At 40.8% G+C, this 15,095-nt stretch overlaps 1 protein-coding gene across 1 annotated transcript; it reads left to right on the forward strand.

Moving 5' to 3' along the window:
• Window positions 1–1,391: 1,391 nt before the first annotated feature.
• Window positions 1,392–7,875, forward strand: LOC121514007 (ankyrin repeat domain-containing protein 34A). Its single transcript, XM_041794065.1, has 2 exons — window positions 1,392–1,517; window positions 5,544–7,875. Exon 2 carries the CDS (start codon window positions 5,623–5,625, stop codon window positions 7,222–7,224), a length of 1,602 nt encoding a protein of 533 aa, XP_041649999.1. The 5' UTR covers window positions 1,392–1,517; window positions 5,544–5,622; the 3' UTR covers window positions 7,225–7,875.
• The last annotated feature ends 7,220 nt before the right edge of the window (window positions 7,876–15,095 follow it).

A 15,095-nucleotide genomic window follows, 5' to 3' on the forward strand; every position in this document is an offset into this window, starting at 1 on the left:
ATGATGATGATGATGATAATTGTTGTGATGATGGTGGAGATGATGATGATGATGATAATTGTTGTGATGATGGTGGAGATGATGATGATGATGATAATTTTTGTGATGATGGTGGAGATGATGAGGATGATGATAATTGTTGTGATGATGGTGGTGATGATGATGATGATGATAATTTTTGTGATGGTGGTGGTGATGATGATGATGATGATAATTGTTGTGATGGTGGTGGTGATGATGATGATAATTGTTGTGATGGTGGTGGAGATGATGATGATGATGATAATTGTTGTGATGATGGTGGAGATGATGATGATGATGATAATTATTGTGATGATGGTGGTGGTGATGATGATGATGATAATTGTTGTGATGATGGTGGAGATGATGATGATGATGATAATTGTTGTGATGATGGTGGTGGTGGTGGTGGTGGTGATGATGATGATGATGATAATTATTGTGATGATGATGGTGGTGGTGGTGGTGGTGAGGATGATGATGATTGCTGTGATGATGGTGGTGGTGGTGATGATGATGATGATAATTGTTGTGATGATGGTGGAGATGATGATGATGATGATAATTGTTGTGATGATGGTGGTGGTGGTGATGATGATGATGAAAATTGTGATGATGGTGGTGATGATGAAGATGATGATAATTGTTGTGATGATGGTGGAGATGATGATGATGATGATAATTGTGATGATGGTGGTGATGATGATGATGATAATTGTTGTGATGATGGTGGTGGTGATGATGATGATGATAATTGTTGTGATGATGGTGGTGATGATGAGGATGATGATAATTGTTGTGATGATGGTGGAGATGATGATGATGATGATAATTGTGATGATGGTGGTGATGATGATGATGATAATTGTTGTGATGATGGTGGTGATGATGATGATGATGATGATGATGAGGCTTGCTCACACCTACAGCCAATGTTGTGTCCCTATTTAACCTAAGGAGCATGTCTGTGGGGGTGGGAGGACGCCAGAGTACCTGCAGAGAACGCACATAGACGGAGAGAACTTGCAAAATCAGATCCAGAAGCAGCACAGACTGAATGATGTGGCTGATTAGGGACAGTAGGACGGTCATGCCCCGCCTCCTTTAACACCTCTGACAGGCTTTGATGAGGCTGATGCTGAATTATAATAATTATTCATCATTCTGCTGCCTGAGAGCTCCATGGTTTATTACAGCCGTGACGTCACTCCTGAACTATTGATTAAAGTGATTATTGATTATCTACTGTGGGCGGTTTCTATCAGCTGTGTTGAGGCTCCTCCCCTCGGCCTCAGCTGTGTTGAGGCTCCTCCCCTCGGCCGTAGATCAGCTGAGAGCGGCTCTGCTGGTTCAGACTGAGGAGGAGGAGGAGGAGGAGTGTCGCTGCAGCTTCATCAGTAAACACTCACCTCGGTACCGTTTAACGGACGGAGACATGATGAGGTCGGGGAGGATGAGGATGATGAAGATGATGGCGCCGCTCCTTCAGCGCTGCGGTAAGATCAGAGATCTGTGCATCCATCCACCCTCCATCTCCTCCATCTTCATCCTCCTCTCCATCATCCACCGGAGGAACCGAGCGGCTCTCCCGGCTCCTCCCGGTGTGTCTGTGGACAGATGTGACGGTGAGTGATGATGCAGCAAAAACGGATAAAGACGACCATCTGAGATCGAGCAGTGAGCGCGCGCTAATCTACACAATTACACGCACGCGCACACACACCGAAACGAAAACACGCGAGCGCGTGCGAGCTGCCGTTAACTTGGCACCGTGTGTAAATATAGAAACCACTGCGTCAGAGTGGCGGAGTGACGTAGAGACCAGGAAATATGCGCAAAATATCCGCGTGACCCGCATTCCTCCACAGAGTTTCATCCTCATCTTCATCAGCCCCATCCTCATCCCTATCCTCTATATATACACGCTGGTTTATTTTTAAAGGTGCCCACTCCGCCTGGTGTCTCCTCCAGGACCAGGACGGTGTCAGAACAGGCCCGACCAGACCCCAGGGTCCTGGAGACCCCAGGGTCCTGGAGACCCCAGACCAGTGGGGATTAGAAAACCCTTCAAATATAAAGCTGGAAGGATGTGGAGTTCATGGTGCTGCTGTTTAACAGGCAGGTGAACTCAGAGGATGAGGAGGAGCAGAGCAGTGAAGATGGATTAACCCTTCAGAGACTCAGATTATAATCTCTAAGAGAGGAGATGATCAGGAGTCCAACAGTAAAGGACTATTACACTGTTTTAGTAAAGGTCCTGTTATAGTAGATGAAGACAGCTGTATGTAAAGAGCAGCATTCAGACAGTCATTTAAAGACAGCAGAGAGAACATTAGAGCATAAAAAAGACGGAAAAGAGACGAACCTGAACACAGACAGCAGGAAGAATTAAAGACAACGACATTAAGAAAAATTAAAGACAACGACATTAAGAAAAATTAAAGACAACGACATTAAGAAAAATGAAAGACAACGACATTATGAAAAATTAAAGACAACGACATTAAGAAAAATTAAAGACAACGACATTAAGAAAAATGAAAGACAACGACATTAAGAAAAATCAAAGACAACGACATTATGAAAAATTAAAGACAACGACATTAAGAAAAATTAAAGACAACATTAAGAAAAATTAAAGACAACAACATTATGAAAAATTAAAGACAACGACATTAAGAAAAATTAAAGACAACGACATTAAGAAAAATGAAAGACAACGACATTAAGAAAAATCAAAGACAACGACATTATGAAAAATTAAAGACAACGACATTAAGAAAAATTAAAGACAACATTAAGAAAAATTAAAGACAACAACATTATGAAAAATTAAAGACAACGACATTAAGAAAAATTAAAGACAACATTATGAAAAATTAAAGACAACATTAAGAAAAATTAAAGACAACGACATTATGAAAAATTAAAGACGACATTAAGAAAAAAGAAAGACGACGACATTAACAAAAATTAAAGACAACGACATTAACAAAAATTAAAGACAACGACATTAACAAAAATTAAAGACAACGACATTAAGAAAAATGAAAGACAACATTATGAAAAATTAAAGACAACATTAAGAAAAATTAAAGACAACGACATTATGAAAAATTAAAGACGACATTAAGAAAAAAGAAAGACGACGACATTAACAAAAATTAAAGACAACATTAAGAAAAATTAAAGACAACAACATTATGAAAAATTAAAGACAACGACATTAAGAAAAATTAAAGACAACATTAAGAAAAATTAAAGACAACAACATTATGAAAAATTAAAGACAACGACATTAAGAAAAATTAAAGACAACATTATGAAAAATTAAAGACAACATTAAGAAAAATTAAAGACAACAACATTATGAAAAATTAAAGACAACGACATTAAGAAAAATTAAAGACAACATTATGAAAAATTAAAGACAACATTAAGAAAAATTAAAGACAACGACATTATGAAAAATTAAAGACGACATTAAGAAAAAAGAAAGACGACGACATTAACAAAAATTAAAGACAACGACATTAACAAAAATTAAAGACAACGACATTAACAAAAATTAAAGACAACGACATTAAGAAAAATGAAAGACAACGACATTAAGAAAAATGAAAGACAACGACATTAAGAAAAATTAAAGACAACGACATTAAGAAAAATGAAAGACGACGACATTAAGAAAAATTAAAGACCGACATTAAGAAAAATTAAAGACAACGACATTAAGAAAAATTAAAGACGACATTATGAAAAATTAAAGAACGACATTAAGAAAAATTAAAGACAACGACATTAAGAAAAATGAAAGACGACGACATTAAGAAAAATTAAAGACCGACATTAAGAAAAATTAAAGACAACGACATTAAGAAAAATGAAAGACGACGACATTAAGAAAAATTAAAGACCGACATTAAGAAAATTGAAAGACAACGACATTAAGAAAAATTAAAGACGACATTATGAAAAATTAAAGACAACTACATTATGAAAAATGAAAGACAACGACATTAAGAAAAATTAAAGACGACATTATGAAAAATTAAAGACAACGACATTAAGAAAAATTAAAGACGACATTATGAAAAATTAAAGACAACTACATTATGAAAAATGAAAGACAACGACATTAAGAAAAACTATAGACAACGATGTTAAATAAATAATAATAAAGAGCTAATCAATCACTAGGAAGAGTAACTAAAGTCAGAGTTTGATTTAAAGAGTATCTAAAGCCCGAGTTTGATTTTTAGAGTAACTAAAGCCAGAGTTTGATTTTTAGAGTAAGTGAAGCCAGAGTTTGATTTAAAGAGTAACTAAAGCCAGAGTTTGATTTATAGAGTAACTAAAGCCAGAGTTTGATTTAAAGAGTAACTAAAGCCCGAGTTTGATTTTTAGAGTAACTAAAGCCAGAGTTTGATTTTTAGAGTAACTAAAGCCAGAGTTTGATTTTTAGAGTAAGTGAAGCCAGAGTTTGATTTGTAGAGTAAGTGAAGCCAGAGTTTGATTTAAAGAGTAACTAAAGCCAGAGTTTGATTTATGGAGTAACTAAAGCCAGAGTTTGATTTAAAGAGTAACTAAAGCCCGAGTTTGATTTTTAGAGTAACTAAAGCCAGAGTTTGATTTTTAGAGTAACTAAAGCCAGAGTTTGATTTTTAGAGTAAGTGAAGCCAGAGTTTGATTTGTAGAGAAAGTGAAGCCAGAGTTTGATTTAAAGAGTAACTAAAGCCAGAGTTTGATTTATAGAGTAACTAAAGCCAGAGTTTGATTTATAGAGTAACTAAAGCCAGAGTTTGATTTAAAGAGTAACTAAAGCCCGAGTTTGATTTTTAGAGTAACTAAAGCCAGAGTTTGATTTTTAGAGTAACTAAAGCCAGAGTTTGATTTTTAGAGTAAGTGAAGCCAGAGTTTGATTTGTAGAGTAAGTGAAGCCAGAGTTTGATTTAAAGAGTAACTAAAGCCAGAGTTTGATTTATAGAGTAACTAAAGCCAGAGTTTGATTTAAAGAGTAACTAAAGCCCGAGTTTGATTTTTAGAGTAACTAAAGCCAGAGTTTGATTTATAGAGTAACTAAAGCCAGAGTTTGATTTTTAGAGTAAGTGAAGCCAGAGTTTGATTTGTAGAGTAAGTGAAGCCAGAGTTTGATTTAAAGAGTAACTAAAGCCAGAGTTTGATTTATAGAGTAACTAAAGCCAGAGTTTGATTTTTAGAGTAACTAAAGCCAGAGTTTGATTTTTAGAGTAACTAAAGCCAGAGTTTGATTTTGAGAGTAACTAAAACCAGAGTTTGATTTTTAGAGTAACTAAAACCAGAGTTTGATTTAAAGAAACCTATCTCTTTAGTCACACATCCATGTCTCTGGTTTATCACACATTAAAGTATCCTGTGAATCCAGATCAGTCCACCTTCTTACCATTGTGCCCTTTTTAGGATAAGAGGAGGGACAGAATGTGGGTGAAGACAGTCTCTTTGCTTGGAACTTGAGGTGAACTGACCTGTGTGTTTTCCTGCAGGTCATGTGACTTCTTGTGGCCAATGTGCAGGCAGCGATGAGCTAGCTTCAAGCAAACTAGAGGTCTGAGGTGAAGGATCATGGGAGATGGAGGACCCTTGCAGACCGAGGGGAACGCCCTCCTCAAAGCTGTCTTCCAGGGGAAGCTGAGGCTGACCCGCTTGCTGCTGGAAGGTGGCGCCTACATCAATGAGGGCAACGAGCGCGGAGAGACTCCCATTGCAGCCGCCTGCATAGCGAGCTACGACGACCCCCAAACCCGGCAGAGGATGGTCAGGTACCTTCTGGAAAAAGGGGCCGACCCCAACATCCCCGATAAGAGCGGGAGGACAGCGCTGATGCACGCCTGTGCGGAACAGGCGGGGAAAGAGGTGGTCTTGCTCCTGTTAGAGAATGGAGCAGATCCAAGCCTCAAAGACTACTCAGGGTCCTCTGCCCTGGTGCACGCCATCAACAAGGGGGATCGCGACACCCTGCAGGTGCTGCTGGATGCCTGCAAGGCCAAAGGCAAAGAGGTGATTATCATCACCACGGACACGTCTCCGTCAGGGACCAAAAAGACCAAGCAGTACCTGAACTCCCCCCCCTCACCCGGTATTGTGGATAAACTGTCTCCGGCATGCATGTCTCCCTCTGAGGTGGAGATCGGCACCGCTTCACCGGCAGCAGACAAGACCAAAGCCCAGGAAGGGATATTCAGCTTTGCCCTCACCTCAGCGTTACCGCTACCTTCAGCTAGACCTCCTGGAGAAAAGAGAGCACCGCCTCGAAAACTACTGAAGAGGCTGAACTCTGAACCCTGGGGTCTGGTGGCTCCTTCTGTGCTGAGTGGAGTTCCTCAGGAGAGGGTCAATGGAGGTCTGGAGGAGGAGGGCAGTGGAGAACTCAGCAGGACCATCACTCAGATCAACGGTCTGTCCATCACAGAGCCAGTGAGACCGCTGTTGTCACGGCGACACAGCATTGAGACCCATGACCCCTGTTCCCCCAAGCTCATTGACCGGTCCTGCTCTGAAGACTGCACAGCCCTCTCTGGATCCTCTTGGGCCGACAAGGTCCAGCAGCACCAGATCCTGTACCGCAGGAATACGGCCCCAGAATCTGCAGAGAACAGCGGGGGACCTGGAGTGGTCGTTACACGAGCCCTGGCTCACCCCAAACTGACCCGGATGGAGCACTATGAGTCAGAAACCCACCTAGCCCCTGAGTCCATCCCGGCGTCTCCAGATTCTGGTCGCATGTCTGTGGAGAGGAGGAGGTACAATGCTTCACCCCTGTCCCTGCTCACCAGCTCATCCAGGGAGTCTCTGGAGAACATCCCAAACTCGGTTTCCCCCATCACCATGCGCCGGCGCCCCCCTGGACTCCTTGAGCGCCGGGGCTCTGGGACCCTCCTGCTGGACCACATCTCCCATACCCGACCTGGCTTCCTCCCCCCGCTCAACATCAACCCTCAGAGACCCATCCCTGACATCCGTGCCAACGGCAGGCCCCCATCCCCCGTTCACACCGGACATAAGATTCTGGTCCCGCAGGCCCCCGCCTCGCCCAAACGAGGGCCAGACTTCAAGATGAAGAAGAAGCTGACAAGGAGGCACTCGATGCAGACCGAGCAGATGAAACAGCTCTCCACCTTCCAGGAGATCCTGGCCGAGAAGGTCATCGAGTCCAATGGGGACTGAGAGCCGTCAGAGCTCGGCATCATGGGTAACCGCAGATACCTGTCAGGAGGCTGTGACACCTCAGACCATTGCTTTGTTTAACCATCGGAAACCAGATTATGGTCTTTAAGAAGGGCTGCACCAACAACAATCAAAGACAATCTGGATTAAAGAGAATCTGGATGAAGTCCATATGAATGAGTCTATCTGGGTAACGTTAATCTGGATTGCAGGGAACTGGATCAAAATTAATCTGGATTACAGCCAATCTGGATCAAATTCAGTCTGGATTAAAGAAATTGATCATTCTTAATCAAAGTAATTTTGAATTAAAATCCATCTGAACTGTAGTCAGTCTGGATCAAAGGACCCTGACCAGAGTTAATCTGGATTAAAGTTAATCTGGATCAAAGTCAATCTGGATGTTAGTCAATCTGGGTTAAAGTTATTTTGGATTGTTGGGACTCTGAATCAAAGTTAATCTGAGTTATTTCAGTCTGGATTTAAGTTAATCCGGATTTAAGCTTCCTCGGTGTCCTTAAACTGACCATCAGGACTTCCTGTTTACAGCCAGAAAACAAACAAACGTTGCCGGTTGCTAAGCTAACTAGCTTTCATTAGCAATATCTTTAAGTCTCACTTAGCATGTTTACCTTTGTTAGCAGCTGAATAGCTAACAGCTAATCTGAAGGTTAAATGAAGTCTACCTGTCCGCAGTCTGGGGTGTTGGGTGCAGGACTGGCTGTTTGAGGGTTAGTCCCGCCTACCCTGACCGGACTCCTTTAGTTTTAGGGCACAGGAATCAGTCTTTGTGATCGCCTGGGACCAAGTTTGGGTGAAGCCTGTGGTTGATTGGCTGAATAAACTAGTTATAGTGGACTGGTTTAAATAACTACACTGGTTTAAACAAACTGGTTTGAGCAGGCTAAACTGGTTTAAACAGAATAGACTGGATAAACAGGATAAACTGGTTTAACAGAATAAAGTCGTTTAAACGGGATAAACTGGTTTGAATGGGATAAGCTGGTTTAAACAGGACAAACTAGTTCAAGCAGACTAATCTGGTTTGAATAAACTGGTTTGATTAAGATGAATTGGTTTAAACAGGAAAAACAGGTTTAAGCAGGCTAAACAGATTTTAAACATATAAACTGGATAAACAGGACAAACTAGTTCAAGCAGGCTAAACTTGTTTAAACTGGATTAAAAAGGCTTAACGGGTTAAAGCAAGCTAAACTGGTTGAAATAAACTGGTTTAAGCAGGATAAACTGGTTTTAAACAAACTGGGTTAAACAGGATAGGCTGGTTTAAGGAGGCTAAACTGATTTAAACTGGATAACCTGGATTAAACAGGCTAAACTGGTTAAAGCACACTAAATTGGTTTAAAAAGGAAACACTGGTTTACGCAGGCTAAACTGGTTTAAACAGGATAATCTGGTTAAACAGCATAAACATGTGTAAACAGGATAAACTGGTCCAAACAGGAAAATCCGGTTTAGGGAGGCTAAACTGGTTTTAACTGGATAAACTGGATTTAACAGGCTAAACTGGTTTAAGCAGACTAAACTGGTTTAAACAGGATACACTGGTTAAAGCAGACTCAACAAGTTTAAACAGGATAAACTTTTTTTAAACAGGACGAACTGGTTTAAACAGGACAAACTGTTTTAAACTGGATAACCTGGATTAAACAGGGTGAACTGGTTAAAGCACACTAAACTGGTTTAAAAAGGAAACACTGGTTTAAGCAGGCTAAGCTGGTTTAAACAAGATAATCTGGTAAAACAGGACAAACTGGTTTAAACAGGATAAACTGGTTTAAACTGGATAATCTGGTTTAAATAAGATAAACTGGTTTAAACAGGATCCTCTTCTTTAAACAGGACAAACTGGTTCAAACAGGACAAACTAGTTTAATCAGGATACACTGGCTCAAGCAGGCTAAACTGGTTTAAACTGGATAACCTGGTTTTAAAAGGATAAACTTGTGTAAACAGGATAAACCAGTTTTAACTGAATATATATGGTTGAATCTTGTTTACACTGGTTGAAACAGCTTGAACTGGTTTAGGTTGGATCTCTCTGTCCTGGTTTGTCTGTTTTACAGATTAAAACTTTTCTCTTATTTTTAGACTTTTATTTTGATAGGATTAGCTATTTGTTCACCAGAGGGATGATCCTGATTGGTCAGTTCAGGATCAGCCAGAGAGAAGAAAATCTGTTCTTCATTAAATAAGTAATCAAAGCATTTTTCATGGAGCAGATTACATTTTTGATGATTGAATAATTCATCAGTTATTGATCGGAGAGTCTTTCTGATCAATAAACACCTGACACTTTGGTGTTGCAGCACTCCTCCTTCCTTACCAGATGCATTCTGGGTAAATTTAGTTCCTGATGTGTTCTTCGATCCTTCTCTGATTGGTTGGATCCTGAACTGAGGGCATGTTCGATGTTTACAGATGCGATATTTGCACTGAGGTCGAGACTGGAGGTCGAGTCAATGTGACGATGAAACCAAGAAGCTGCTGCTGAACTGGGACACACTGGAGACCTGAGACTCCTCCATTAATAATCCTGTTAATAATCCTGTTAGTAATGAATTATGGGACTGGTTTATGGACCCTGTGAGTGGACCTGCTGCGCTGTTATTCTGTGATTCAGTGGTTTATATTTCTGTGATGAATCGTCTTTATTATCATTTCATATTCACAGATTTAAATGTCTCCAAACTTTGAAGAACAATAATCGGATTTATGTTCAAATGAACTTCACTGAAGTCCTTTTTCTTCTTTATTGATCCCAAAGAAGTGGAGCGGATGAGCTGAACCAAAACCTGCAGGAACTGGAACTGGAACGTCCAACCTGGAGCTGAGCGTCTGCTCCGCCACAGGAGGTTAACCGGGTTAACAGGGGTTAGTGGGAGTTAATGGGGGTTAATGGAGGTTAATGGGGGTTAACGGGGGTTAGTGGGAGTTAATGGGGGTTAGTGGGAGTTAATGGGGGTTAACGGAGGTTAATGGGGGTTAACGGGGGTTAGTGGGAGTTAATGGGGGTTAACGGAGGTTAAAGGGGGTTAACGGGGGTTATTGGGCGTTAATGGGGTTAATGGAGGTTAATGGGGGTTAACGGGGGTTAGTGGGAGTTAATGGGGGTTAACAGAGGTAAATGGGGTTAACGGGGTTAGTGGGAGTTAATGGGGTTAGTGGGAGTTAATGGGGTTAACGGAGGTTAACGGGGTTAACGGGGTTAGTGGGAGTTAATGGGGTTAACGGAGGTTAATGGGGGTTAACGGGGTTAGTGGGAGTTAATGGGGTTAACGGAGGTTAATGGGGGTTAACGGGGGTTAGTGGGAGTTAATGGGGGTTAACGGGGGTTAGTGGGAGTTAATGGGGGTTAACGGAGGTTAGTGGGAGTTAATGGGGGTTAACGGGGGTTAGTGGGAGTTAATGGGGGTTAACGGAGGTTAATGGGGGTTAACGGGGGTTAGTGGGAGTTAATGGGGGTTAACGGGGGTTAGTGGGAGTTAATGGGGGTTAACAGAGGTTAAAGGGGGTTAACGGGGGTTAACGAAGGTTAATGGGGGTTGAAGGGGATTAACAGAGATTAACAGAGGTTAACAGAGATTAACGGAGATTAACGGAGGTTAACGGAGGTTAATGGAGAAGGCGTTCTTTGAGTTGTTCTGAGGGAGGTGAAGGTTCGGATGTTTAACCCTTTAATTGATTTTTCAATCATGGTCAATATAACTTGACTTTTTTGACAAAAATCCTCTTTAATGTGGATGTGAAAACAGATTTCTACAAAGTGAATCTGTAATATAAAATCAGTGAGTGCATAAATATTCCTCCTTCTAGTCAGTCTTTAGTAGAGTCTCCTCTGTCTGCAGTCTCAGCTCTGAGTCTGAGTGGATAGGTCTCAGTCAGGATCCGACATCTGGACTCTGGAATTTTACTCCATTCTTCTTTGATAAACTGCTCAAGCTCTGTCAGGTTGTACAGGGATCAGTCCAAAGTCCAAATCCTCTATTGGATTGAGGTCTAGGCTTTGACTCGGCCACTCCAGAACATTCTCCTTGTTGTCTTTAAACCATGTCTGTGGAGCTTTCTCTGGATGCTTCGGCTCATTGTCTGACTGGAAAATAATTCTTCTCTAAGCCGTAGTTCTCTGTCAGACTGAAGAAGATTGTCCTCCAGGATTCATTTTACCTTTACAAGCCTTCTAGGGCCGGCTGCTGAGAAGCATCCCCACAGCATGATGCTGCCACCACTGTGCTCCACAGTGGGGATGGTGTGTTTGTGGTGATATCAGTGTTTGGCGTCTTGTCTGATGGTCTTAAAGCTCCATTCTGGTCTCATCAGACCAAAGAACTTTCTTCCTCTTGACCATGGAGTCTCCCACAGTCCTTCTGGTGAACTCTAGTCCAGATTGAATCTGAGTTTTCTCTGTCTTTCCCTAAAGCTCTTGTCTTGGTGTCCTCTCTCACTAGTCTCCTTTTTGCACGCCCACTCAGTTTGTGAGGACGGTCTGATCTAGGCAGATTTACACATGTGACATATTCCTCCATTTCTTCAGGATGGATTTAACTGAACTCTGGGGGATGTTCAGAGACTTGGAGACGTTTCTGACTTAGACTTTATAATAACCTTTTCTCTGGGTGTTCTTTAGTCTTCATGGTGTAATGGTAGCCATGAATACTGCACTCAGGTGATCCCCATTTCACTAACAGTGAGACTACTAGCACCAACTGTCTGGACCTCTGTTGGATTATCTCAGTCACTCTAAAGGAGAGAATATTTATGCATTCACTGATTTTACATCACAGATTTTTATTTATTTGACATTACTTTGTAGAAATCTGTTTTCACTTTGATGTCAAAGAGGGGTTTTTTTTTATTTTTTTTATTTAACCCTAACCCCAAATGTAAAAAAAATATATAATAACCATGATTGATTTATAAAATCAGTGAAAGGGTAAAACATCCAACATGTTTCCTGTTCTTGTTTACCATTTTCCAAAATTATGAGTCGATGAAAAACAGTGTTTTTTGGGCGAATGTTTATTTTAAGTGAGAAATCCAAATTCAAGAAACTAACAGTAACAATGACTGCTTTTAAAGGAGACATATTATACTTAGTCATATTCTAACACTTGCATACGGTGCTACAATGTTGAGGATCCTTTCTAAACCATACCGATTTCATTTTATCAAGAGACACGCGTCTTTCCATAAACCCTGCAAACGAGATTACGGCCTCGAGACTTGATACGAGCTGACGTCAGCTCGTTTTCCTGCTTCCCTATTGGACGGCTCTGAGCAGATGACTCCCCTCCCCTCCTCCCACAGGAGGCACTCAGACCTGCCCTCCTGGCAGCTCGTCCTCAGCCACGCCCCCTCCCCGTTGCTGTGTGCAGCGCTGCTGTTGTTTGGATTCTTGCTCTCGTGTGGATTGTCACTTCACCGACGATGGTTTCGTCAGTAAAGGACAGTAAGACGCTGGGTTTGCTTCTAATCTGCTGCTAAAACATGGAGCTGTTCCCTCTGTAAAGATCACCCATGCTTAGAACCCCAAGCTGTAAGTCACTTTATAACATTACTTTAAAATGAGCCATGGGTCAGTGGGAAGCTAATGTGTGCTAAACTTTGTCATCAGTTGTTTTCATAACTATCCGCCCTTTTACCCAAAACTATGCCGTGAAACGTCGTGTACCTTTACATTACTAAGTCTTGACTTGTGCTGATTAAAAGCACAATGAGTAAACTAAAGCAAAACTCGGTGATCAGTGGGCCAAGAAAACAGTACAGCCCATTGTTCAGCCCCCAGGAAGCCGCGACCAAGCTGGCCAATCAGAGAACGGTAAGGTCACAGACATCTCTGAGTCTTAAATAGACAGGACTGAAACGGAGCGTTTTCAGCAGTAGGCGAGATCTGCTGAAAATAGGGGTTTTCCTATCGCCAGTATAAGATAAGTGAGGAGTTTTCTGAGCTGCACATCATAAATAACTATTCTAAAGGTGTCCCAAAATGACATAGTTAGGAGAAAGGGGTAAAATATGTCTCCTCTAAAATAGAAACTAAAACATTAATCACCTGCCCTCGGCTCTTTCAGATTAAACTGGGAGTAAAAAAAATACTTAACAGACCGTTTTTGTTTCCAAAAAGAAAAAAGAAAAGGAAATTAAATAGGTTCAGTTTTTAATTTGATTGTTTTTGTGTTCAGATAAAGAAATGGAGAGTAATGAATGGAACACTGCTGAAGCAACATTCTTTTTCACAGCGCCTGCAGTGAGTCACTGAATGTAGGAAAAAGAATGTTACATCACCAGTGTTATGTCCTTTCTTTATTTTTCATCTGAACACAAAAATGATTTACGCTGAGCGAATCATTTTCTCTGATCTTTCTTTAAGGCAGATTCAGCAGTTTTCTGGTTCATGCTAAGCTAAGCTAAGCTAAGCTAAGCTATCTGTCAGAGCTAAGCTAAGCTGTGGTGGACACACAGAGATTAAACTGATGTGAAACGGGTTAAAAAAATTAATCCTAATTTTAAAGAAAGTTCTGGAAACCTGAATAATTCATAGAAAGTTTGAAGGATCTTTGAATGTTCAAAAACATGTTGGAATTGTTCTAAGTACGTTCAACAGACATTTGAGTTATTTTAAGAACGTTTAAGAACATTTGAAGAATGTTGGAATCATTTTACAAAGATTTTAAAACATTTGAATTATTTTAGGAATGACTTGAGAACGTTGGGAGTAACTTTTAAGAACATTAAGAACATTCTAGGGAATGTTTGAAGAAAAACTGGAAGAACATTGAAATTGTTTGGAACTTTTTAGGAACAGGATTGTTTTGGAACGTTGAAATTATTTTAAGATGGCCGTAAGAGTGGTGGAATCATTTCAAATGTTTAAAGGGTTCTAAGATCTGACATTTTGTCTGAAGAATGGTGAAACATTTGAAGAACATTTGAATAACATTTAAAGAACGTTTCAGTCGGTTAGAACCTTTTGAGAACATGAGAGATTTTTTAGAGTGAACATTTCTCAGAGCCGTTGTTTGAGCGACTTTTTTCCTGTCACTCTGAGTAGACGTTTCCTGTCAGATCAAACAAATTAAATGTTCTGATTAAGTAACTTTTTTATTGAATTTTTGGGATAATTTGATCCTGATGGATTTAGGTCTGACCTTGGTCATGTGATCATGTGACCATCTGGTCATGTGATGTTTCCAACAGGTGAACGTTCTTCAGTCTGTCAGATGAAGCCGTTTATCTGCTTTTATTTTGAAAACCTCTTCACCTGTGAGTCATATGACTGAAAGAGGCGGAGCTTAGTTCACATGGATGTAAACAGGTACACCTGTCAGCGAGTCAGCTGATCAAACTCATGAAATACCGATGAACCTGGTCTGAGACTGAACCAGTATAAACTGGTTTCATCGTCTTTAAAGGACTGAAAGTGAATTATGATCTCTTCAACTGGATCAGACAAGTTTAAACTGGATTGGACTGGATTAAACTGGATCAACAACTGGGCCAGGTTGGGTTTAGTAATCAAACGGTTTCAACAATATCAAACCAGTCTAAACTGGGTCAAAAACTGGACCAGCCTGATTGGGTTTAACTGGGCCAGACAGGTTTAAGCTGAATCAGACCCGTTTGGATAAGCTCGATCAGTCCAGTTTCTGATCAGAATGGTTTAAACATAATCAGAAACTGGATCAGACTGGTTTAAACTGGACCAGAAACCACATCGAAGTGGTAAGAAGTGGATCAGAATGGTTAAGTGTGAACCAGAAACCACACAAGACTGGTTACAACTAGATCAGACTGGTTACAGCTGGAGCAGACTGGTTACAGCTAGATCAGACTGGTTACAGCTGGAGCA

Source organism: Cheilinus undulatus, linkage group 8 (genome assembly GCF_018320785.1).
Source record: "Cheilinus undulatus linkage group 8, ASM1832078v1, whole genome shotgun sequence".
In the NCBI taxonomy this organism is placed as follows: domain Eukaryota; kingdom Metazoa; phylum Chordata; class Actinopteri; order Labriformes; family Labridae; genus Cheilinus; species Cheilinus undulatus.